This window comes from Juglans microcarpa x Juglans regia, chromosome 6D, assembly GCF_004785595.1.
Source record: "Juglans microcarpa x Juglans regia isolate MS1-56 chromosome 6D, Jm3101_v1.0, whole genome shotgun sequence".
Lineage (NCBI taxonomy): Eukaryota > Viridiplantae > Streptophyta > Magnoliopsida > Fagales > Juglandaceae > Juglans > Juglans microcarpa x Juglans regia.
Genome location: NC_054604.1, coordinates 10,939,478 through 10,967,363, shown reverse-complemented (window position 1 = coordinate 10,967,363; position 27,886 = coordinate 10,939,478). Strand labels below are relative to the sequence as shown.

General features: G+C 35.9%; 1 protein-coding gene and 1 long non-coding RNA gene across 3 annotated transcripts in view; one reads left to right on the top strand and one right to left on the bottom strand.

Moving 5' to 3' along the window:
• Window positions 1-9,310, top strand: part of LOC121234396 (cysteine-rich and transmembrane domain-containing protein WIH1-like) — a 63,767-nt gene extending 54,457 nt beyond the window's left edge. The window contains exons 1-4 of one of the 2 annotated variants that reach the window (XM_041130327.1): window positions 8,298-8,464; window positions 8,679-8,892; window positions 9,036-9,119; window positions 9,160-9,310. In XM_041130327.1, coding sequence (XP_040986261.1) covers window positions 8,434-8,464; window positions 8,679-8,892; window positions 9,036-9,084 — 294 coding nt within the window. In that variant the 5' untranslated portion in view covers window positions 8,298-8,433 and the 3' untranslated portion in view covers window positions 9,085-9,119; window positions 9,160-9,310. Of the gene's footprint in view, window positions 1-8,297; window positions 8,465-8,678; window positions 8,893-9,035; window positions 9,120-9,159 lie in introns of those variants that run through there. The other variant, XM_041130328.1, reaches the window with a different exon arrangement.
• LOC121234399 lies at window positions 6,777-7,467 on the bottom strand. The gene is made up of 2 exons (XR_005934384.1): window positions 7,125-7,467; window positions 6,777-7,039 (listed from the first exon to the last, which is right to left on the bottom strand). It is a non-coding gene; the product is annotated as an uncharacterized LOC121234399 (long non-coding RNA).
• Window positions 9,311-27,886: the final 18,576 nt, after the last annotated feature.

Below are 27,886 nucleotides of genomic sequence, written 5' to 3'. Positions count from 1 at the left end.
TCCACAAGAATTATGGTCTGGAAAACCTCCTAGCTATGACTACCTAAGAATTTTTGGGTGTGTGGCCTATGCACACTCAAAAACTGACAAGTTGGAACCTAGAGCACTTAAGTGCATTTTTATAGAATATCCTGAAGGAGTAAAGGGCTATAAACTTTGGGTAGATGGACCTGGAAGGTATAAGTGCCTTGTGAGCAGGGATGTGACTTTTAATGAGTCACAAATGGCTCGAGTACAGGAGGAAAAGGTAGACCAAGAAGTTGACAAGTCCCCAAGGAGATCTCAGATTGAGGTGGAGCAAGTTAATGCCCAATCTGAACTTGAAATTGGGGAAAGTAGTAGCCCTGATGGAGGAGACTCAAGGGACACTGATCAAGGTGGAGCTAACTCTTATAAGCTAATTAGAGATAGACAAAAGAGAGTTATCAAACCACTTATAAGGTATGGTCAAGCAAAACTCACAATGTTTGCTCTAACAGTAGCTGATGAGGTGATTTATCAGGAACCCAAAGTTATAAAGAGGCAGTAACTAGCAAGGATCCATCTAAATGGATTCTTGTCATGCATGTGGAAATGGAATCTCTTAATAAGAATAATACCTGGGTTTTAGTGCCTAAACCTAAAGGGGTTAAACTTGTTGGATCCAAGTGGATCTATAAGAAAAAGGAAAGCATACCAGGGGTAAAAAGGACCAGGTATAAAGCTAGACTTGTAGCAAAAGGGTTTACACAGAGAGAATGAATTGATTTTAATGAAATCTTCTCACCTGTGGTTAAACATAGCTTAATTAGGCTACTGCTAGCTTATACAGCCTTTGAAAACTTGCATCTAGAGCAATTAGATGTTAAAACTACTTTTCTACATGGAGAACTTGAAGAAAAAATTTATATGCAGCCTCCTGAAGGTTTTACTAATAAAATTAATACTAATCAAGTGTGTCTTCTTAAAAATCTTTGTATGGCCTTAAACAATCACCTAGATAGTGGTATAAAAGATTTGACTCACATATGATTAGTAACAATTTTAAAAGAAGCTGCTATGATAGTTGTATTTATTACAAAGAAGAAAAAGGAATATTTGTTTCTTTTCTTTTGTATGTTGATGACGTGCTGATAGTTTGTAAAGACACTGATTTAATTGAACAAGTTAAATGCATGCTGAAATCAGAATTTGAAATGAAGGAATTGGGCCCTGCTAAGATAATTTTAGGAATGGAATTTGGAAGGGATAGAAGTGTTGGAATGCTATACTTGTCTCAAAGAAACTACATTTCTAAAATTCTCAATAGATTTGGTATGGAACATGTAAAACCTGTAAATACACCCTTAGGATAGCAATTTATACTGTCTATAGATTAGGCTCCTAAAACAAACTTAGATATTAGTTTTATGCAACAAATTTCTTTTGCTAGCATGGTGGGAAGTATAATGTGTGCAACGGTTTGTTCTCGGCCTGATCTGACTCATGTAGTAAGTGTAGTTAGGAGATTTATGGGGAACCTAGGAAAACCCCATTGGTAGGCCATTAAATGGGTATTAAGGTACCTTGCAGGCACTACCAATCTAGGACTCAGTTTTGGGAACAAAGTAAAAAAGGGTTATGAAATTACTGGTTTTGTAGACTCTGACTTTACAGGGAGTGTAGACACTAGGAAGTCATTAACTGGTTATGTGTTTACTGCTTTTGGGGGAGCTATTAGCTGGAAATCACACTTACAATCTGTGGTGGCATTGTCCACCACAGAAGTTGAATATAAGAGGGTGATGTTTTTGACTCAATCTTAACTGTTGAAGCTAATAAGGCAGAGTTAAAAGGGGCATGTGAGAAGCTCGTGGCTTTAATCTGAAGGGTTATGTGCTAAACCGTTGGATCTCTACACGTGGAGACATCTGTTGCAATCTATATATACATCCTTATGCATTGTAACCCTAGCAGAGTGTTTTCATTTTTTGTAACTACGGCTGTTTTGAGAGAGAGAGTAGAGAAGGGGGTGGGTGATTCAAAGGTTTTCTAGGGTTTGCTAGGGTTTTCTCTTAGAGAGAATAAATCTGTGCGATTTCTTGTGATTTCGGTGAGGGCTTTGTAACCTTAGTGTACTAAAGCTTCTCTGTGAAGTACTATTCCTCAATAAAAGATCTCTGAGGCTTCTCTGAGACCATTCCTATCGTGGATGTAGACCATTAGGGTCGAACCACGTATATCGGTGTGTTCTTTCCTTTATTTCTTTTTATTTCCTTTTACAGGTTATATTTCTTTTTTTCTTTCTTGTTTTCCTGTTTATCATCTTGATAAGTTTCATACTTCATATTGTTCTATACTGTTCGATATGGAAACGAGATGATGCAACACTCTCTGATTTTGATTTGGGAGTGAGATTATACATAACTCTTGGTATCTTCATAATTACTCAATGTTTGCTAGAATTTGAGACAAATTGGACCTTCTTGGTATTAAGAACAATGAAAACAGAGAAGTAAAACAGGGTAATATTCTCGAGAAACCTCAACCCAATTGTTCACGGATTGATTCTATGTTTCTGCTATTCATCTTCCATTGAACACGTTTATATAAGCTTACATTGAGACTTACAAGCTTCATTAAAAATATAATACAACTTCCAACACAAGCTAATAATAGGAAAGCTTAAAATAGTAAAACAGAAATAACAACATGAAGAGTTCCTAGGAAATAAACATCACAATAATTGATCTTCAATACTCCTCCTTAATGTGATTTCCAGTTACACCAAGCTGCGATCTGAGAAACTGAAACTTGTATCGAGGGAGTGCTTTAGTAAAAATATCTGCAATCTGTTATTCAGACTGTCAAAATTTCATCTCAATTTCTCCATTTGATTCTACTTCACGCAAGAAATGATATTTGATAGTTATATGTTTAGTTCTACTATGTTGGACAGGATTTTTGGCAATTGCAATAGCTGATTTGTTGTAACAAAATATTTGAGTAGAACCAAGTTGCTTTTCACCCATGTCTTCAAGAATTCTCCTTAACCAAATGGCTTGGTTTTTAGATCCAGCAACAGCTACATACTTAGCCTTGCTTTCTTGAACTCCAAGAGAACATAGCAGATCCAAGGCTGAAACAATATCCTGAAGTGCTTCTCATATCATCAGACGAACCTGCCCATTCACTATCAGTGAAGCCTACCAGCTTTGTACTTGATGTTTTCTCATACCAAATGCCAAAATTGATTGTTCCTTGCAAATACCTCAAAATCCTCTTGGCAGTGGCAAAATGAATTTGACTTGGACTTTGCATAAACCTTAAAAGCAAACTAGTATCAAATAAAATATCAGGTCTGGTATTGCATAAGTATAGCAAACTTCCCACTACACTTCTATATGTTGATGCATCCACTTTCTTTCCATCATCATCACCCTTTCTTAGTTTTTCATTTGGAATCAATGGTGTTGGAACAGGTTTACAACCTGTAATGTTGAATCTTTTCAGTAAGTCTTCAGTATATTTCTTTTGAGCATAGAAAACTCCATTATTTTCTTGACTTATTTCCATGCCTAAGAAATAATGCATTTTTCCCAAATCACTCTTCTCAAAGCTTGCCATCATATCCCTTTTAAATTCCTCAAGCATTTTAGGATTGCTTCCTGTGAAAACAAGATCATCAACATATAAAGATACAATGACTAAATCAGCACTGTTTTGAGACTTTATATATAAAGTTGGTTCACTTTTTCTCCTCCTAAAACCTTGCTCAATAAAATAATTGTCAATTCTCCCTTACCAGGCTCGTGGTGCATGTTTTAGTCCATACAAAACTTTTTTTAGCTTGTAAACTTTGCCTTCTTCTTTTTCAAACCCCTCGAGTAGATTGACATAACCTCTTCTTCTAGTACACCATTTAGGAATGCTGACTTCACATCTAATTGCAAGATTTCCCAACCTTTTTGAGTTACAAGTGACACCAATGATCTAATTGTATCCATTCTTGCAACAGGTGAAAAAGTTTCATTGTAATCAATTCCAAACTGCTACACATATCCTTTAACTACCAATCTTGCTTTGTGCTTCAATATTGAACCATCGGGATTCCATTTGGTTTTATAAACCCATTTTAGTCCAATGACATCCTTGTTTGCAGGTTGAGAAACCAACTCCTAGGTTTCATTTTTTTCAATCATTTTTATTTCTTCATTCATAGCTTTCTGCCAGACTTCTTCTTTTGATGTTGCAGTAAAGCTTACAGGTTCAAGAGTGACATAATTGCACTGCTCATACACTTCTCTCAGCAACCTTGTTCTTCTTATAGGAGATTCAGGAGATGACTCTTCATCACTGTGATTAAAGGACAATTGATCAGTAGTGGAGCTTCTGGTTTCAGTTTGCTGAGAATCTCTGGCTTCAACTTTTGTTTCTTCTTCTATTAGTGACTCAACTGGTACCTCTACACTTTGTCTAATCACTTTCTCAGCTTCCTAATCCCAAGATACATTTTCATTAAACCTAACATCTCGGCTCACAATCAGTTTTCTTGTTTTCAAGTTGAAAATTCGAAAACCTTTTGAAAGGTTGTTGTATCCCACAAATATCCCTCTTTTTGCTTTCTCTTCCAACTTAGTTCTCTTTTGAGATGGAACATGAATATAACAAATACAACCAAACACCCTTAAAAAAGTTGGAGAGGGGTTTAATTCCACTCCGAGCTTCAAAAGGTGTCTGACTTTCAACTGCTTTTGTAGGCACACGATTAAGCAAGAACACAACAGTGTTAACTGCTTCACCCCAGAATTCTTGGGGCAATTTTTTCTCAAGTAACATGCATCTTGCCATTCCATGACTGTCCTATTCTTTATCTCGGACACTCCATTTTGTTATGGAGAATAGGCCACAGATAGTTGATGCTCTATGCCCTCAGCTTCACAAAATTTTTCAAATTCTTTGGAGTTATATTCACTGTCTCTATCACTCCTTAAAAATTTGATTTTATGGCCTGATTGCTTCTCAACTAGCAGTTTGAACTTCTTAAAAACTCCAAAAACTTCATATGTTTCATGAAGAAAATAAACCCAAAATCATTCTAGTAAAATCATCTATGAAAAGAATGAAATACCTGCTTTGATTGTGAGTTGAAGTCCTCATTGGTCCACATACATCAGTATGAATCAACTGTAATTTTTCTTTAGCTCTCCAATTGCTTTCTAAAGGGAATGGTAGTTTGTGTTGCTTTCCAACTATGCACCCTTCACATACTTCAATTTCTTTTTCCAAGAAAGGTAAGTCTCTCATCATCCCCTTCTGATGCAATAATCTCAAAGAATTGAGATTGTAATGCCTAAATCTTTGGTGCCATAACATTGTCTCATCCACTGTTGCCACCATAGCCTTAGGAAAGCTCCATTGAATGGGAAAATTTATACTTCTCCTTAGTTTTACTTTAGCCAATTCCATTTTACTTTTTTCATCATATATTTTACACAAATCATTCTCAAAACACAAGGAATAACCATTTTCCATCATTTGGCCGACACTTAACAAATTTTGGTCAAGAGAAGGAACAAGTAATACATCTTTAATAAACTTAGTACCTTTCTTTGTTGAAATGGCCACTATGCCTTTTCCTCTAGATTCAACAAGTTCTTCATTTCCCATCTTGACTTTGGCTTTAATAGAGGTGTCCAGATCAGTGAAAATTGTTTCATCAGAAGCCATATGGTTGCTACAACCACTGTCAATAAACCAGAATTTTTCTTCTTGAGTGAGGGCTTGACATATGAAAAATAAATGCTCATTCTATTCCTTTCTTCAGAATAGTGAGCTAGGTGATTGTTTTTAAATCTACAATATTTTTCCATGTGCCCAAACTTCTCACAATTCCAGCATTGAGGCTTCCCAACATGATAGCAATTTTTCTCCATGTGGTTTGTTTTTTTGCAAACACCACATGGTGGAAATTCTTCCATTTTTCCTTTCAATTTGCCTTCTTTATAATCAGAATTCTTTTGATCTCTATGAGGCTTTTTCTTATAATCTTTTATTTTCTTGTTCTTCAGATTCACCTTGAATTGGAAAGCATGCTCCAAGGAACCATCACCCCTTCTTGCTACCCTTTGTTCATGAGCTTGAAGTGATCCCATCAGCTTAGTGACTGACAGAATTTGCAAGTCCTTTGACTCCTCGATTGCTACCACAATATGATAATACTTCTCAGGTAAACTGATCAAAATCTTTTGAACAATCCTTTGATCAGTCACCTTTTCACCATGAGCATGCATCTCTGGGGCAATATTCTTTTACTTCTTCAGATTCCTTCATTTTTAAGTTTTCAAACTCCCTTCTTAAACTTTGAAGTTTAATAAGTTTTGCCTTTGCATTTCCTTGAAATTCAGACTGCAGAATTTCCCATGCTCCTTTTGAAGTATTAGCCCTCATCAATCTTGGAAAGATTGATTCAGACAACTTGTTGAAGGATGAATAAGGCTCTTGCATCCTTTGTGCTTTCTTGCTTGGATTGAGTTGAATCCGAGACTCCTTCTACTGGTATTGTCACTCGTTTTTGCACAACATCCCATAGATCTTGTGATAGGAAAAAAGTCTTCATTTTAATGCTCCAATAATCATAGTTTTCACCATTGAAAAAAGGAATTGATGTTGTTGCTCCAAAGGTAGCCATTTTCAACCTTTAGATGAACCTGGTTAGCTATGATGCCAATTGTTGTTGTTAGGAACAATGAAAACAAAGAAGTAAAACAGGGAAATATTCTTGAAAAACCTCAGCCCAATTGTTCATGGATTGATTCTATGGTTTTGCTATTCATCTTCCATTGAACACATTTATATAAGCTTACATTGAGACTTACAAACTTCATTAAAAATAGAAATACAACTTCCAACACAAGCTAATAATAGGAAAGCTTAAAATAGTAAAACATAAATAAGAACATGAAGAGTTCCTAGGAAATAAACATCACAATAACTGATCTTCAATAGACCTGTCTCCAAAAGGTTCACATTCTTTGGCCTGGCCATATAAGCCTGAACAACAAACTGTGGAGTTCTTTCCCTATATCATTGAATAAAATACCAGTTGATCAGCAAACAATACAGAAAAGAAAAATACTCCACAGCTAAATAAATTCATTAGATACACTTCTCGGAGATGGAAGTGCCTCCAAATTGATCAAGCAATCCTTGACCACTTGCACTAGTAGAGAAAGCCTAAAATCCATGATCCTGCAAGCTCAATTTCTTTACTTTGCAAACCAAGAACGAGGAACATCTTTGAACCCAAACAAAAGAAAATGAGAAGAAGTATAGGGAAGAAGATGCAAGAATTTTTCATTCTTCGAGGCCTTGCTACTTCATCATCATTGGTCCTTTTGACATAAGATTTTCAGCCACTTGGTACTTGGGATCCCAAGTAAGATCGGTTCATGATCATGGGATCATTTTCTATCAAATTGGAAGCTCCAACAATTCTCCACCATAAGTTGGGATTCAAAAAAACTCCTATTTATTTTTTTGCCTAAAGTGGATCTGGCAATGCTCATCCTAGCTACGAACACCTTCCTACTACAAGGTGAGGCTCTGCCCTTCCCCTGGTCTCTCCCTATATTAGTATACGAGTCAAATGCCACTAGAACTACTAGCACAGGAAGGAAGGGAAGGGTTGTTCTTTCGAGTCCTCGACAAGCCTTTCAGAAAGAAGCCAGAAGATCAGTAATCTTCTTTTAGAACTCCCTAGTGTCCTAGTTGTCAACCATAAAATCATCACAAAACGTCGGACATCCTTGCCATCTCTCTCTATCTCTAAAAAAAAAGAAATGAGAGAGATTTAGGTAAATTTTTCCTAAAAAATAAAATCGCAAGTGGAAATTCTTAATTAGGTTAAAAATAATCGAAAATAGTAATAAAATAGTAAATAAGCTATTGCTTAAAAATCCAAACCACAATAGGTTAAAATAGAAAACACATGTTCTTAAATCCAAATAATACATAGCAAAGGAGTGTTGATCAAAATTTATATAAAACTTTTGCTTAATTATAGTGCGGATGTATAAAACTTTAAATACATGAAAGTCCATTGGTTTTTCTTATTGGGATATATATATGACGTCATCGGTTGACAAGTGGCAGTTGTCTATTTGCAGGTGTGATCCTCCGGCACGAACAGAACCATTTCATAACATGCACCAAACATTTTACGCGTGGCTTTGTCAGACATGGCATTTGTTTATCCGATTTATCGGCAGCCATGTTGAAATTTCTGAAGGCCAACGCCTCATTGCCGTCCCCACATTAGCCTCAAATTCTCCACAAACTCGTGCATGACTTTTTATTCATTTTACAAGACTCATAAATCAACTCAAAATTCCTCAACCTCTCATCCGACCCTCTCTCTCTCTCTCTCTCTCTCTCTCTCGCGCATTTCGTAAGCATCTGATCATTTTATCAGTCATGAGCCACTATGATCAGCAGCAAGCTCCTGGTAAGTAAAGTGCCTCAAGTATAATCTTAAGAAGTACGTTGAGAGGATCATATATGCAATCAAATTCTATAGCCTTCGTTCTAACTAGTTTTGAAAGAAAACTGCTACTTTATTCCTCCTCTTTTGCCTCCTTTGGAAAGCTTAAAGATATTTCAGACTATACCTTCTGGATCATTGGATCTTTGATTTTGGTTCATGTATATTGAAATTGCAGAGGCATATCCCCCACCTGTGACTGCATATCCGCCGAGCTATGGACATCCACAGGCAGTAGTAGATCAGGGCAACGTTCAAGTTCCTAATTATTATGTTGCACCACCTCCACCAATTGGTTACCCAACCAGAGGTACTGACGCTGCTGCAGGGTATCCCCAACACATGCCTCCCGTTGAAACTACAACTAGGGGTGAAGGGTTTTGGAAAGGATGGTACGTTTGTTTGTTTGTTTGTTTTCAATCCTTTATTTCATCCTTTATTTCTCTCTGTTTTTCTTTTGATTGTATGATCTTCGTTCTCTGTTTTGATAATTGTCATCTCCTTTTGCTTTGTTTGCTTTATTTCTCACTTGCAGTGTTGCTGCCTTGTGCTGTTGCTGGGTCTTGGATTTTTGCTGTTGCTGATAGCCTGCTGATACTATTATGCTCCCATCAATTTATATTCAGTAAATCTAAACCTAAATTATCCTCCATCCAATGGCCTGTGACCCGTCCTGTGTAATCTAAAATCTTGAAAAGGTTTACACAATTTGATAGATTCGTACTTCATTACCATATTTCTGTGATGTGGTAATAATCACTATATATTGTATTGCCAAGGAGCTTAAAAAATTCATCGTTTTATATCAAACACCATCTTAAAAGAACTCAATCAGACCAGCCTTGCCCTAGAGCAAATTATCACTCATATTGTATTAAATCTACATGCACTATCAATATATCAAATTCAATTATATAATTATCTATGCATAGATCTGTTACCAACTGATCCTCATATTCTCGCCCATCCCAGATTTTATAGAATATTGATGGTATGAGCCAACAAGTTTGCGATTCTTTGCATCTTTCTTATCTTGTTAAACTGGAACTATTTGATGTATGTTTGCACATGAACAACAAATACAAGAGACTTTTGAGGTGCTATTGTCAATCATGCCTCCATTTGTTTCCTTGACAAACATCTCAAACTTAAACTGTAAGACACTGGTTTGTGGTGTACCTGCGGCCATTTCGAAGCCTAACTTGGGCAGGGGAGGAGGCATTGGTACCAAGACTATTGCTCAATCAGGGCTGAATACACATGGCAGTGGCGGGTTCTAGGGTGGATGCATGGACGGTTTGAGTACTAGTGCAACAGCCCTGCAGGGGTTCCCTAAAGGTTGATTCATCTATCAAAAATTCACAAATAACAAAAATAGCACTCTATACTTTTGATTTAAATTACCCATCAATTCAGATCAGGAAGGCAAAGACAATTGAGAAGAGCACAAACATATAAAGGAAAAAGAGATCCATCACAGTATCGCACTGCAAAATAACACAAATCTTCCGTATAAAGAAAACACTATGATATCATAGGTGTTAGAGTGCACAACTGAATACCTCAAATGCAACTTATTAAGTTGCTCCACAAATTTATCAAATCCAGCAAGCCTCAAGCGTCTCCTCTTGATAGTGAAATGTACCATGTAGAATAAACTAAAGTAACACTCAACACACCAATAGCCTAGATACTTTCTCAAGAGAGAATAAAAAGAGAGATTATGTGTTTTTCTTTTAGAATCATCGTAGAACCATCTGAGGGGGGGGGGGGGGGCTATATATAGCCCTCCCAGTGCATCACATAAGGCCAGCCTTTAATCCCTACAATAAAGTGGTCGTTGCCACTTTTATTCGCAAGCATGTAAGTCATGTGTTACATGCCATTACGGTATAGGAGGGGTTTGCTTATGTGGACGCACCTCCATCTTACATCTCTCACTCGCACACAGTAGACATGACTCCAGGTCTACATTTCTCTAACGTTCTCAATATTGTTCATACAATTAAATAGGTTGTGCAACCAACAAGTACACCTCCAAAAAGAAAGGTGGGCTCACTATACCAAATCTCTCCAAGAGAACACCAACATAGCAACATCCCAGTGTCTTGTCATATCCTATACTCATTCGATCACATTGATCAAGCATTTTCAAATCCTCTTGAGTTCAAAAAAACTCTAAACAATGCTTTACTACCTCAAATCATTTCGATGTGTTCACAACCTTAGTCGCTACCAATGTGTAGCACCATAATTCGACGTCGGCAAAGACCATCGAAGACACGATGTTGAATAGTCTTCCCTTCGCCCTCGTGTCATTTAACTTTGGTAGAACCGCTTCCTAGTAATGCCTCGTTAGACCGTATCAATCTTGGTCATAGACAGTACGCCAAAGTAGCAGACATCACAACCTCTATCTGATGACATAGTCAAAGGTAAATAAAGGACACTTAATAAAATATGAGACTCACACAGTGAAAAAGAATGGAACAATTTACTCACTTGCTCATTTAGTCGAATAAGTACATGTAGTATGAAATACATGCTACGGTGGATTTCTCTTCCTCAAAGAGCATATGTCTATATCAACACCATACAGATCTTAGTCTAGTCGCTCCATAAGTGTCTAACCTGAGTCCCTCCATTGGCTCGCCTCCAAGGCGCCAAAAAGGATCTCGCATCTGGCAAACCACAATCTACATGGATTGTAAGGTACCCATGCATGATCCTTTAAATACAAAAAATCTCTTCTTAGCTCACACTAAGACAACATATCTTTGTGTTAATCAACTTATCCCCTTGGACAAGTATCTAGGGACACAATATCTCATCTCCATTCGCTACTCAAGCGCTAGAGGCGATTACTTATGTGAGTGAGACATTAAGCCTGTTGACATACCTTGTGTGTGTGTATCTGAAAAAAATATGATAAAAACAAGAACTAAATAAAATCATATTGCATTAATATCCCAAATGAAAGTTTACATCTCAATGTCAACTGAAACATAAACTACATTCACAATCTACGCGGTCCTAAATTCCTAACATGAGCCACAAAAGCATCTCTTGCTATAGGCTTTGTTAGGGGATTAGGAACCATGCGACTCATAGAAAAGTGTTTCAGAACCACTTCTTTTTGCACCACCATGTCTCTGATGTAGTGATATATGATATATATGTGTTTAGTTCTTCCATGATACTTTGAGTCATTAGCATACGTGAGAGCTGCCATGCTATCGCAAAATATCGTCACCGGATCTGTAGTATCCATGCCAATATCTAGATGTTCGAGAAACCTCTATAATCAAACAGCTTCTTGAACTGCTACTGAGCAAGCTATGTACTCTACCTCCATGGTGGATAAGGCTATGTAGGGTTGTTTCTTGCTACTCCGTGTAATGACGCCATTGTTGAGTAGAAAGACATACCTAGTGATTGATTTGCGTTCATCTAGGTCATTGCCCCAATCAGCATCGCTGTAACCTCTTAACTGCAAATCTGAATCCTGATAGCACAACATATAGTCTACAGTTCCCTTGAGATATCTCAGAATCCTCTTGACTTCTTTCCAGTGAGCCAGTCCAGGGTTAGATTGAATCTACTCGCCAAGCCAACTGCATAGCATATGTCTGGCCGAGCACACATCATTGCGTACATCAAACTGCCCACAACATTAGCATAAGGGACACGAGCCATCTTTTCCAATTCTCTTTGAGTCTTGGGACACATCTCTTTGGACAAGCTCTCGCCTCTAGCAATACACAGAAGTTGCTTTGATCGATCTCTATAGATCTAACTCCCAAAATGTAATCTGCCTCACTCATATCCTTCATCTCAAAATTAAAGGATTACCACTCTTTTGTGGTGACTATCAACCCTTTGTCATTTCCAACCATTAGTATGTTGTCAACATATAATGACAACATAATGAACCTCTTCTTGGACCTTTTGACAGACACAATGATCCTCCGTGATCATCTTAAATCTATTCGAGAGAATGACTCAATGGAATCTGAGATACTATTGTTTAGATAATTGCTTTAGGCCATATATATTGTTTGAGCTTGCATACCTTGCGCTCTTGACCTTTGACCACAAAGTCGTGGGTTGATCCATATATATCTCCTCATCTAATTCTCCATTGAGAAATGTTGTCTTAATGTTCATCTGATAGAGTTTCAAATCCATGTACGTTACTATAGTTAGAATCAGGTGAATCGAGACAAACCTCACCACTATTGAAAACGTTTTCTCACAATCTATACCCTCCTGTTAAGTATATCATTTTGCCTAAGCGAGTTTTGTACCATTATATCGATCCATCCGACTTGCGCTTCACCTTTAAAACCCATTTGTTCCCAATAACCTTGCGCCCTAACGATAGACGTACCAGATCTCAGACTTGGTTAATCCTCATAGACTCTATCTCATCATTTAATGCTTTCATCCACTCATCTTTAGTAGAAGACGAGAGAGCCTGTGAATTGTTCTAGGCTCATCATTATCTTACGGAGTTACCATGAAAGATTCCCATTCAATCTCAAAACGAAAACGGGAAACACTTTCACACATGTTTCTATACGGCTGAGGTTGTTGTGTTTGATTAACAAATGGTGTGCTCTCACTCGAAGGCAAATCACTCTCACAATTTGTAGGAGCTTAAGAAATTTCTTCCTCATTCTCAACCAAACCTCTTGGAGTGCTTTTCTCTTGACCCACAATCTCATGGAGTTTCAAACTCCTATCAACCTCATCTCTACTTGGAAACTCATCCTCTATGAAATCTATATCTCATGACTCAATCTCAATCATAATTCTATCAGATTGTTCACTTATTATCACATACCCTTTAGAGTGTTCTAAGTACCTTATAAAGATACACTTATTTCTTTTAGGGCCAAACTTCCCATATTTATAAGAAACATCGTGAACAAAACCCATTAAATCCCATGGATGCAAGTTACTCAAATTGGGTTTCTCGCAGATCCATAATTCATATGGGTGGAAGATATTGATTTGGAGAGCACCCAATTAAGAATATAAGCAGCAGTCAAAAGTACATCCACCCAAGATGAAATTGGTAGGTTTGCTTGAGCTATCATTGACCTAACCATCTCAAGCAGTGTTTGATTTCTCCTTTCTACCACTCTATTTTGCTGTGGCGTACTTGGCATCATCAACTATCTTTTGATTTCTTTAATTCCTGCAATAAAGCGGTCGTTGCCACTTTTGTTCTCAAGCATGTAACGCATGGCAATTAAACCATGTGTTACATGGTGTTACGGCATAAGAGGGGTTTGTCCCTCCATCTTACAATAGGTAATAAAGAAAATACTCTCAAGAGGGGTATGAGATTCAATACATTGAGGAAAACAATAACCAGTTCATCCAAAGTATATCTCTAGTAGTTTGGTTACACAAATGAGATGAAGTGAAAAATCTGTGAATAGTAGTGAGATGATTTATGAATAATAGTGACAGGATTTGAATTAAGATTTTTACGAGATTTTGGAACAAGAGAGAAAGTTTGAATAAAAAAATTAAAAAATTAAAAGCAGGTTAGAATCTTATTATTTTTTTGTGTTTTGTTTGGAAGTTTGGGAAAGTTATAATGATTAGATAACGATTAGATGAAAAAGTTAAAATTTTGAAATTTAAAAATATTTGTATTTGAATGATGTTTGGATATTGAAATGAGTTGAGATGAGATGGTTTTATAATTCTGTGAAACCAAACCAGACCTCAATACAAGTAGAATCAAACTAGAGATCGAAATAAACTAAAATTCCTAAATCCGAAAAAATAAAAAAGAAACATGGACCTTTGCCCGTTAGATCGCTTAATATGTCTAGGACGTTTCAGCCTAAAGACATTAGGTTAATCTTTTTCACAATCTCCATGAGCCCAATATTTATTGATACAAACTTCTCGTCTCACCCACTTGAAATCTATCTTTGGTCAGCATACCCCACACAAAACTCTAGCTCCAACTTCAAACTCTGCAACCTGACTCTTCTTTTTTACTACAATTATCATGTACTATGCATTCGATTTATCCAAATGATCACTGGTTGCTTTGTGCATCTCAAATTCTCAATCTACCCATCTATTATACGGATTGAATCTTGTGCTCTTGTTTGTTGACTAATTATAAGCAACCACAATCTGAAAACTACTTCGTCCCAAAAGTCTTCAAGTGATCGCCTACTAAGGTACGAAGTAAGTCATCAAATGAACAGTTCACAACCTTATCTAACCATCAGTCTGAGGGTAACATGCTTGATGGGATTAGTTTGATAATCTTTGTTGTACTTTTATCGGCCTAGCTAGTTAAATAGTCTACACATTGAAATGACAACATTAGTTTACTGGAGTTATTTTATTTGAATATTTTTGGTATGTAATTTACTATTTATGATATGAACGTCTTTCGTTATGGTTGGCATTGATAGTATGGACACATCATCTCAAAACATGGACGCCCAAATAGATTGAACAACTCATATTGTTGGTGCAAAGAGGCTGTAAAACAAAAAATAGTTAGAGAAAAGAGTTTGCTTCGAGGCGCGTTATAATGTCGCTTTCTTTAAGACAATATTCACCTCCACCAATAACGGTATGCACACGGATTACAAGCATATTTGCCTCTAATATACAATGAAACCCAAGACAAATCAGTTTGTCTAACTGCGATATGCACACACGAAATAGACTGGCTTCTGAGATTGTTTAATTCATAGGCCAAATAGTCCATTTAAAGATGGCCAAAAGATGCAAATGAAAAATTACAGTTACAACATTTCATTATTCTAAAATCTGATCCAAACAAGTGAACAAGTATATTAATTATTGTGTCTGTTATCAAGTGACAAAAAGGTGACTTTGTCCAATGGTTATGATGTTTCTCCTCCAACCGGTGCACCTTTTCCATTTTATTTGCAAGCAACTGTACACCAAGCGCCGGTTGGGCCGCGCACCCTGGTCCCGTGGTAGGGGTTGGATAGGCACTACTGCGCCTTGGCTATTGGTCCGTCCTTGGCTGTAACACCCGGATCCAATCAAGCTCAATTTTTATTTATTTATTTTGTTTAAGTTTATTCTATTTGATTTTAATCTATTTTTTTTTCACACGTTAACTTCCGCACGTTTTATTCTTTCTGTCTATTTTCTTTTTCCCCCCTAGGTCTTCCTCTCGTCCATGATATGCATACACACACACGACTCAGTTTCCGCACGCACGTCTCCCTCTTTTCTCTAGGATTTTTTTTTTCATCGCCAATTTATATATATATATGTATACACGTACCTGCATGTTGGTTTACCAAGCCTAGCTGCTGCAAAACTCCCACTGCATTCTCCACCCATGCACACATAGAAGCTCCATCACAAACCATTGTCCGTTTCGATCTCGTCCCTCCTTCCCTCATCCTCTAGCGTTGCACATCGTGTGAAGCCTAGCAGCTGCATCTCTTTCTGTCAACCACGGGACCATCGTGGAACTGCCACCAGCAACCTCCTTGCCCAGACCTGCACGAGCCCTCTGTCCGTTTGCCATACGATACAACCACCACCTTGTAGAAACCATAAGCCACAACCTACACCACATACCGAGAGCCACTCCACGGAGGATACGCCAGCCATACCCCACTTTTCTTCTTTTTTTTCACCTCAACCATCAACCCTTTAAATCTCCACCCTTTACCTCCGTGCCCAGCCCACGCAAGATCGACAACCCTGCATAGAGAACCGAACACCCCTGTTTCCACATCTCAAAACAGAGCAATTGGTTGCTCCTCCAAGCAGCGGCAATTTTTGCACTTTGACCAACCCTTTCGGACGTCTTCTCTATGGTGCAAGGGGGACCCATAGTCCAACATCTTAGCCACGCCTAGCCGTGCAACCGTCGATAGCCACCCAGGCCGCTGCCGTGCATAACTCTCTCGGTAACACCTCCATGCACTCCGTGTTTCACTCTGTATATCATGACTTTGTCCCTCTCTCATCGTGCATCTCTCTCTCTCTCTCTCTTTTGTCTAATGCATAGCCATCGAGTGCACCACCTCCCATCGCACACTGCACCGTCGCACATTACCTTCTCGGTGAGTACCTGCCACTACTGCATTTTTCTATTATTCATGTGTATGTTCATCGTTAGTTTTATTCATAAGGTGTGCTTATATATGTGTATATATATATATATATATATATATAAGTACGTATATATATAAGTAAAGTTTTAACATGGGTACTTACTAGTTTTGACCTAATATATATATATATATATATATATATATATATGGAAGGTAGGTTTAACCTAATATTTGCGGGTGAGAAGTTTTTTTTTGGGGTTTATTTTTAAATGAGTTTTGCTTTAAGTTTCAATAAATATTATATTTGTATTTTAATAACATTGTTAATTAAAGGAACTAAACCTATTTTTTAATAGAGAAGTTTTTCATGACTTATTTTATGGAAATTTTAGTAACCAATGTATTCTTTTTATTTATAAAATGTTGCTGGTATTTTAGATATTTTGAATATTAATTTTTATTGAGTTTTATATTTATTTTAATACTTGCTCGATCAAATTCTTATTCGGTACGAATTCGATTAAGTGTATATTGATGGTTTTGGGAAAATGAGGGTATTTTGGAAATTATGAGAATTTCAAGTTTTGAGGAATAATAAAATAGGTCATTTTAGCATCTTAGGCTTAAATATTGAAATATGTATTCGATTGGAAATTTATAAAAATTGTGTTATTATGTTATAGGTGGCGATTAATTATTGTTCGATATTTTTTAGGAAAGTTCTGAAAAAGCTAAGAAGTCCAGATAAGCGGGGTTCCTATGCTAGACTTTGCATTAAAATAAAATGAGCTAAGATTGACATTTTGAAACATATAGATATTTGGTTATGAAAAGAAATTTGAACTACCTTAGTTATTTGTTCTGCATTATTCATGAGATTTTATTTAAGAAGAAAGTATTTTCCATCATGACTGGTGTAGACATGAGCTTATTTTTGGCATTCTATTTCTGATCTATGCAAAAAGAGCAAATATGAAAATTTGTGCATAATTATGTAAATATGCTTTGGATCTGCTTTGATTACGAAGATGATATGATTTTGTTTAGTACTCTATTTGGATAAGATGTGATTTTTGAAAACCTTTGGCATGACTCTTTGATTTTGAATTTGATTCTGTTTCCACTCTGTTCAGATACAGCCCAACTACGGGTAATAATAGTAGATACGGCCCAATCACGGGTTACAATAGTGGATACGGCCCAACCACGAGTAATAATAGTGGATACGGTCCAACCACGGGTTATATTAGTGGATACGGCCCTACCACGGGTTATAGTAGTGGTCTCTGTTTAGAGTGCACACCTTGGTAACAGAGTGATTTATGTTTTGCTTGACTATCCGCAGATGCACAACCCTACCACGGGGGTTATACATAGCTTCTGTTCTGATATGATGTTCTGATGATGATAATGATCATTTATGCTATGCCAAATGATATTTTTTAATGAAATTATTTCTAAATCTTTGCTCTAATATTTTGATAACATGTTTTGCTTCCGCACTCTAAAATAAAAAAGTTTCGTTATGCATTCTGATCTTTGTAAATGCTCATGTTTACACATTGGTACATGTTCTCTGCTTACTGAGTTGTTGATTACTCACCTCTTATCTCTAAACATTTTTCAGATAATTTTGATGGTTCTATTGGAGAGCAAGAGTAGGCAGTAATAGAGAGGTTTGATATTCGTAGAGGAATAAGTACCCGAGGGTACAAGTATTTATTTGAGATTCTTAGTTAGTAATTTGGTTATTTTCGGTTATTTTGATTTGATGAGTTAAGAATATTATTGAGTCTTTTGGAGTGTTTGAATTTATTTTATTAAGAATTTATGTATTGTCCTTAAGAAGGAACATAGATATTTGGTTTGAGTGAATGGATTAACATTTTATGGAGTTTTTTAGATTTTATAGTTGTGTTATTGAAGTTGATATTAATATTAAGAGCTAACTCTCCAAACCTTCGGGAACGGGACGTTACATTGACAGCTATGCTGAAATTTCCGAAGGCCAACACCTCGTTGTCATCCCCTCATTAGCCTCAAATTCTCCACAAGTGTGTGCATGACTTTTCATTCCTTTTACAAGACTTATAAATCCACTCAACCTCAGCGATGTTGAAATTTTCAAAGGCCAATCCGTCATTGTCGTGCCCTCATTAGCCTCAAATTTTCCACAAGCATGTGCATGACTTTTCGTTCCTTTTACAAGACTTATAAATCCACTCAAAATTCCTCAACCTCAGCTATGTTGAAATTTTTGAACGCCAATCCGTCATTATCGTCCCCTCATTAGCCTCAAATTTTCCACAAGCGCGTGCATGACTTTTCATTCCTTTTACAAGACTTATAAATCCACTCAAAATTTCTCAACCTCAGCTATGTTGAAATTTCTGAAGGCCAAGGCTTATTGAGTTGTTCCACAAGTTTAGTCTGAACAAATAATCTAGCAAGCCTTAAGCGTATATTCTTGGTAGTGAAGTGTATTACGTAGAATAAACTAGAGTAACACTAAGCACACCCACAACCTAGATACTTTCTCAAGCGAGAATAAAGTGATCGTTGTCACTTTTATTCTCAAGCATGTAATGCATGGCCATTAAACCATGTGTTACATGTCGTTATAGCATAGGAGGGGTTTTTTGATGTGGGCACCCCTCCATCTTAGAATAGGTAATAAAGAAAAAACTTTGAAGAGAGGTATGAGATTGAATAAATTGAGGAAAACAATAACCAAATCATCCAAAGCGTATCCCTAGTAGTTTTGTTATAAATATGAGATGATATGAGAAATTCGTGAATAATAGTGAGATAATTTGTGAATAGTAGTGAAAATATTTGAATTAAGATTTTTACCGGATTTTGGAAAAGGAGAGAGAAAATTTGAATAAAAAAATTATAAAGTTAAAAGATATTAGAATCTCATTATTTTATTTTATTTTTTTTTTTGTTTTATTTGGAAGTTTAAAAAAGTTGTAATGATTAGATAACAATTAGATAAAAAAGTTAAAATTTTAAAATTAAAAAATATTTGTGTTTGAATTGTGTTTGGACATTAAGATAAAATGAAATGAAATAATTTCATAGGTCTGTGAAACCAAACTAGACCTGAATACAAGTAGAATCAAACTAGAGATCTAAATCAACTAAAATTGCAAAAATAAAATAGAAACAAGGACCTTTGTCCGCTAGATCGCTTAATATGGCTAGGACGTTTCAGCCTAAGACATTAGGTTAATCCTTTTCACAAGCTCCATGAGCCCAATATTTATTGATACTAACTTTTCGCACTAACCCACTTGAAATCTATCTTTGGTTAGCATACCCCACACAAAATCTAGCTCCAACTAATTCAAACCCTACAACCTGACTCTTCTTTTTAACTACAGTTATCATGTACTATGCATTCGATGTCGCCAAATGATCAATGGTGCATCTCAATCTAAGCTATCAAATCTTCATCAGCTTGGACATTATTAGTAGCCAAAGCGTGTGGTGAGCACGGATTGTACCCATATATTATACGGATTGAATCTTGTTCTCTTGTTTGTTGGCTAATTATAAGCAACCACAATCTAAAAACTACTTTCATTACAACAGAATTTGTCTTTTATGACAGAGAAAACCGTCACAAAAAATTGCCAAAACGTCACTAAAGATATTTGGTGACGAATATGCGTCACAGAAAATAATTGGTGACGGTTTACTATTGAACCGTCACTAAAAATATTTTTAGTGATGGTTGGAGGTGTTCCGTTTGGTTGAACGTTTGAACGTTCTATTTTTTTGTGACGGTTGAGAACTGTCACAGAAAGTAACATTCGGACGTCCAATTGAACGTTCGAACGACAACCCGACCGATTGGCATTCGAATGAGTGAAGTTGACGTCCGTTGATTATAGTTCAAACATATCATATTTATGTTCGAACGTTTATGTATCCGAACATTAATTATAATAAACGTTTGAATTTCCGTTCAAACGTTAACCGACCAATGTTCAAATGTAACGGGTTTAACACTCGAACGTTAATTTAATTGTAAACGAAGGAGTGTTCGAATGCAAGTCGTACATTCAAAGGTTTGTTCGAACGTTAATTGTTTAATCATTCGAACGTTTTGTTCGTTTGAGGGTCAGTATGTTCGAACGTAGAGGCCTACGTTCGAATGTTACTATACAATTTTATGTATTCACGTTTGAACGTTGGTTCGAACCAACATTTGAACGTTTTTACTTTACATTTGAACGTACAGATCAGAAATATTAATTTTATAAAATTTAAAAACATACTAATTGTATCATATTACATACCATCAATTAACAAATAAAAATGTCTTATAAAATTTTAAAATTAGATATTAAAACTAGCCACCATTACTGATAAAATTTATTTCTTCATTTTTCCTCGCCCACCTCAATTCCATTGCAATGACATAACACGCTCCATTTGCACCATAATCTCTCGTTGCACTTGCTCTTGGACTACACTGCGTATTCTTTCCTCTTGGTCTCTCTGTTAGTCCGGCAAACGCGTCTCTAAATGAGACTCTCGTTCTAAGAGAGACTCTAACTCTTGTTGTCTCGACCTCATATACTCATTCTCACGTCGTGCAGCTTCTAAATCTTTGGTAAAATTATTAATTTGTGAAGTCGATGAGGTTGAAGAGGATGAACATCTATGCTTGATAGATTGTCCCAAACCTCTTGCCATATTAGACTGTGGCCCGAGCACTTGAGTTAATATGTCTATGTCACTAGGAGAGGATTCCCTAGAAGCTGATTGCATCTCTATCATTTTTTTCTACAATTTGAAAGGTAGTGATTGTTAATAAGTAACGTATTAAAAGAAATAAAAATAAAAAATAAATTATTCACATGTTACATAATTTATTTAACAAAATTAAAACTGCTTACATAGTTATCTGCAGCGACAAGATCCATCCACTCACTATGCTCATTAGTGTGAGTAGCAGCATAGACATGAATGAGAGAAAAGTTTTCAGGATCATCACGTTTGTAACAAAATGACATCAGCAATTTCAAAAAGATAATGTTAGTAATTAAATAAAAGAATATCTGAAAAATAAATGAATTCTATAATTTTTTTAATTACCATTTTTTTAGCAAGACGGTAGAATGACCTTGAACTGGCATGATGGTGGACAGTCAGAGCAGATCTATTATGTGCATTTGTAGAACTCAAGTGTTACAAAATATATTAAGAATGTTAATTGTAATATGTATACATATAATATATAGAACGAATATGAATGTAAATAATTAAAATATATAAATGTAAAATACCTGATAATCTGGAGATGCAAAAAGATTACCACACTTTCTTCAATCATCTAACTTCATCTGCTGGAAAGGAGACTGCGTAGCCTCTTCCAACCTCTCAAACTTCTTAAAGTGGTCATGAGATCGTCCCTTGTGACGTCGGAATAGTGTAGCCATCAACTCATTCACAGTTCTCAAATCCTTGCTATTGCCAAAGTCGAGATCGAATTCATCCTAACAAGTGAATCAGGTCAAAAATATGATATACTAATCTAGGTGAAAAAAATGTACTCTCAAAGTAAACTCACCAGCACACAGCTTCGAATGTGCTCCTTAATTTCATTCTGAACATCTCATCATGAGCACACATAAAATGGAGCATAAGCTCGAATTACTGTGTCAATATTGGAGGAAAGTGCTATTACACTATCATCCACTCCTCCAGTGGAATTATCAAGAATTGTGATCTTGAGTTTTTCATGCCTTCTGTTTTTCTCAAGAGAGATGCCACGTGTATAGCCACGACCACGATGTGCAGAAGCATCAACTACATGATAATAGATAGTATAATTATAGTTATATAGTTATTGAGGCAAAAGTATTAACTATATAATTAATTATCAATGACAATATTTCCTTACTAGTAGGTGTCGACTGTCTGTTGTTCTCTTGCGTGTTAACTTGATCCTCAGGAGCGAATTCCTCGAGTGGGGAGTCCTCAATGGGTGCAAGACTTAGACTTGGCGGAGACATATTTTTTCGTTCCCTTTTGGCGGCATTCCTGAAAATAATTAATTATATCAAAGAAAATTAATTAGAATAAATTATAAAAATTCAAGATATTTTATAGTCACCTATATGAATAAAATATTTAGTACTTTTATTCTTCATCTTCGGATGTATTTTCCGTACTTGTTTCAGAATCTCCTTCATCTTCGGATGTATTTTCCGTACTTGTTTCCGTACTTCGTCATCGTCATGCACCTCTTCTTCATCCTTCTTATCCATCTCCTGGCTGGATTCTGGTTTGTCTTCTTCTTTTGACTCTTCTTCTTCTTTGTCCTCCTCACTTACTTGAATTGAATGATCATTTAATACGGACGGGTCGAGATGAACGGGTGGAACATCATCTCTACAAAGGGGAGCAACTCAAGTTCACCGAGGTCAACAAACAAGTTAATACCCTCTCCATCTTCCTGGTATGCATATACAATGTCATCTTCATCTCTACTATTCTCGTAATCTGCACTCGTTCTCGCTTCATATATATTTCGAGGGACAAATTTTTGTATGACTCGACAAATTATCTCTCCACTATCTTCATCAGCATTTTTCATTGGATCAATCAAGTAATAAACTTGGGTAGCTTGACAAGCCAATACGAATAGATCATTTTCGTACCATTTAAATGCAATATTGACACTCGTAAAGTGATTATCCCTATGTATCGAAACCCAACCAACACTTAGATCCCACCAATCACATTTAACGACATATGTTACAGACCTACCCAGATATTTCAATCCGATAATATCACGTATGACACCATAATAGTCAATATCATTTGTTCCATGACTCCCATCGACCAACACATCAGAGTTTTAAGTCTTTCTATTATGGTAATGGTCCAGTGTATGGAATCTATAATCTCGAACAGTGTATGCAGTGTATCGAAGTGCTCTATTTGAGAGACCACGGGCCAATGCATATAATTCAAAAGAAATTGATCCAGGATCACGAGCATGTTATTCCAAAATGTAACAATTGAAATAATATACATTTATTATTTCATTATCCAAAGTTAAAAGTTTCAAAATATGACATATATATAATTTTAGTTTGTACACATTCTTCAAACCATTAGGGAAATTATTCCTCGTGTCTTGCCTCTATATTTTCTACGCCTCCCGTCCCAAGTTTGTCAATGTGCTCACTGTTAGAGATAAATGCAAAAGAAGTTTATTTTGAGTACAACAGTTATAGTTAAACATGAAGAAAATTAGAATTATTCGAAGCGTGGAACAATATACCTGAGATAATCATCAATCTTCTGACAATTATTTAGCACATACCACCGAACTTTACCCAACTCTCCATCAATTAAATCGTAACCTATTTGTGCACCCAAGGGTCGTACATTCTGAGAAAACACTAATAGCTCACGAGGAGGCAGAGCAACAAGTTCAACATTTCACTCTTGACGATTAAATCGTGTCTCAACACCACAAAGATATAGAAAGCAAAATGTTAACCATTCATCGTGTATATAAGCCTTTGCTATTGAACCCTCACCTCTGGCTTTATCCCAACAGTGCGCTTCAGTCGACCCAAATATCTTTCAACTGGATACATCCAACATAACTGCATCGGTCCACCCAATAGTACCTCTCGCGGTAAATGTATTGCTAAATGGACCATGACATCAAAAAATGATGGTGGAAAAATCTGCTCGACTTTACATAGTATAGTAGCAATGTCTTCTTCTACTTTTCACAGCACATCTCGATTTACTACCCGAGCGCACAAATCCTTAAAAAACATACAGAGTTCAGATATGGCGACACATACATTAGATGTCAGCTTCTCACGAATTCCCACAGGTAATAACTTCTGCAAAAATACGTGACAGTCATGACTTTTCAATCCACTGATTTTCTAGTCATCAGGACTCATGCATCTACCAATATTTGAAGCGTAACCATCTGGCAACTTCACACCTTGCAACCATTTGCAGAAGTCCATCCTCTCCTCCCTCGTCATCGTAAAACATGCATGCGGCATGACCACCCCATTGCCTTCTATCTGCAAATGTAGATTATGTTTAATTCCCATTCTCTCAAGATCTTTCCTCGTCTTGATCATGTCTTTCATCTTTTTGTTAATGCTCATCAATGTATCCAGTATATTATCACAAATATTCTTCTCTATATACATTACATCCAAACTATGTCGCAACATGCAGGGCGACCAATATGGCAAGTAAAAAAAAAATATTATGTTTTATCCAATTCAATTCTGATGCTCCTCGTTTTCTCTTATTCTTTTCCCGACCTTTACCAAAATTGTTCGCTCTAACATATACCAGTTGTTCCACTATGTCTTCCCCAGACAACTCTTTTGGCGCAATTCTATCATTTACTCTCTTATCGAGCTTAGCACATTCTCTTCTCCATGCATGATTTGCTGGTAGATAACGTCGATGACCCATAAAACACAACTTCTAAGAATATTTTAACCACTCACTAGCAGTTTCTTTATTACACATCGGACACGCTAACTTCCCTTTCGTACTCCAGCCGGAAAGATTCCCATATACCGGGAAGTCATTTATGGTCCACATTACCGTAGCATGCATCTGAAAAGATGTCGACGTGGATGCATCATAAGTTTTAACACCTGTTTCCCATAACTCTTTCAGCTCTTCAATCAACGGCTACATGAATACATCAATGTCATTCCCAGGTGATCTCAAGCCGGGGATAAGTAAAATAAACAAAAAGTTGGGCGCCTTCATGCACATACATGGTGGAAGATTATAGGAATCAACACTACCGGCCAAGTGCTATAACTTGTACTCATATTCCCAAAAGGGTCGAATCCATCGGTTGTGAGTCCCATGTGCACGTTCCAAGCTTCTATCCCAAACTCTGGATATTGATTATCGAAAGACTGCCACGCAAGTGAGTCAACTGGGTGCCTCATATATGCGCCATCCTTAACTCTTTTCTCCTCATGCCACCTCATATCATGAGCGGTTTTCTTACATATATATAGTCTTTGCAACCTACGTCTCAAAGGAAAATACCACAACATCTTAACTGGCACGTTTTTCTTACCCTTCCACCTCGACTCTCCACATACAGGACATGCTTGTTTCTCCTCATTCTCATTCCAGAACAAAACACAATCATTCTTGCATGCATGTATGGACTTGTACTCAAATCCTAATCCCTTTCTCAACTGTTTCGCTTCATAAAAGCTCTTGGGCAATGCAAACTCTTTGGGAAGCACCTCGTTAAATAAGTCCAATATCATATTTATTACTTTCGTCGACATCCCACACAATGACTTAATGTGAAGCAATCGCACAATAAAGGACATTTTGGAATGTTTTGTACAGCTTGGATAAAGCTCACACTTTGCATCTTCCCACATTAAAGTAAAATTTTCACAATCAGTCCCTCCGCCACTTGAGGCATTGTCATCAACCTCATCCATAAACATCCCCGCTCCAATGTCATCCAACATCTCTTCCATCTCATCCTGCTCATAATCATCATTCATGAGCCATAAATAATTGCGATGATCGACCAATACATCTGTTGACTGTTCATACGGCTCACCATGCAGTACCCATTGAGTATACCCCAAATCCATACCGTTCACAAATGTTCAAATAGAGGGATTGTGACCCTTCAAACAGTATACCCGAAGAACAGTAGAAAAAGACACCGAAACTTTACATTAAACTTGGAAAGTAGGAGTAACAAAAATGTGCTATATAGATAATATACTTCCAAACTATCCACAATGGACAATTCAGGAATTAGTGGACACATAAATGTATACTAATTTCTAAACGGATCTAAGGTTATTTATGCAATGTCATACCATATCTATCAAAAAACACTACAAATAATATTTCCATGTTGTTTGAATTAACAATGTCACCTTCTAGTAGTGTTATGTTATTAAACCAGAGAGAGATGGAAGATTATGTGGACAAGTTTCTGATCAGTATACAACGAGAGAGAATAACCTTGAAGACATGTCTAAATTTTAGTCTAATTACTTAACCATCAGGAACTGTCCGACTTTGACAACTCTCAAGGTCGGAGAGACTTTGACAGTTAAGCAATTAAACTAAAATTTTTAACATTTCTTCAAGATCATACTCCCTTGTTGTGTACAAGTCAAAAACTTGTTTACATATTCTTTCATCTCTCTATAGTTTAACAATATAATATAATACGAAGGTGACACTGTTAATTTATAAAAAAAATAAAAATTAATAGTTATGGAATCGAAGCTTCAAATTCTCAACAGACAACAAAGTTTTTTATAGTGATTTTGGATTGGCTGGAACTATCCTATACGAAATACTATAATAATTGATCTCGGATGCATCACAATTATAATTTAATTGTTATTATATATCTTAGGACATTGTTAATTGATACCTGTATAATTTTAATTCTTATTATAATTGTTATATATAATTTCTTCAAAGGTTATTATAAAATTTTAATTATTATCATTCCTAAAGTATCATTTTAATTATTATACTTAATTGAGTGAGTTATTTATATTTAATAAGTAATTATTAATTATAGTTATTGTATATATATATTATACTTTATATATAGTTAAGTTATATACTTTTTTTTTCTTTTTTTTTTAAATTAAGTTTTATACTATATTTATAATTTGAATAATAATCATATTCTAACTAAATTAGTATGAATATACTATATGTACTTATTAAATGTTAAATATTAAGTCTCATATTAAATGTTTTTAATCTTTACTTAAATTAAGATCTTAAACTTATAATTTTCTTGTTAAAGAACAAATTCAAAAACCAGAAAAAAATTCCAATAAATACTAAAAACTAAATACAATATATTTCTAACCATATAAACATATTCAATAAAAATTAACAAACAATAATCACAATATTTCAAATCCATATAACAACAACAACAATATTCCCACAACAATATTTCTACACATATTAATTCATCAATGAATATCATAAACTCATACACTACTCACAAAATTCACCAATAATAATCACAATTATTTAAAGAGTAAGTATAAAATCACAACAACATGTATTAACATATTCCTAAACTTGAGAAATATAACTAGCACTCACAAATTCTTCAAAACCAAAAAATATTATATCAAAATTTTCACATAAATCCAAAACCTAAAGACAATATATTTCTAACCATGTAAACATATTCGAACAAAATTCACAAACAATAATCACAATATTTCAAATTCATATCACAATA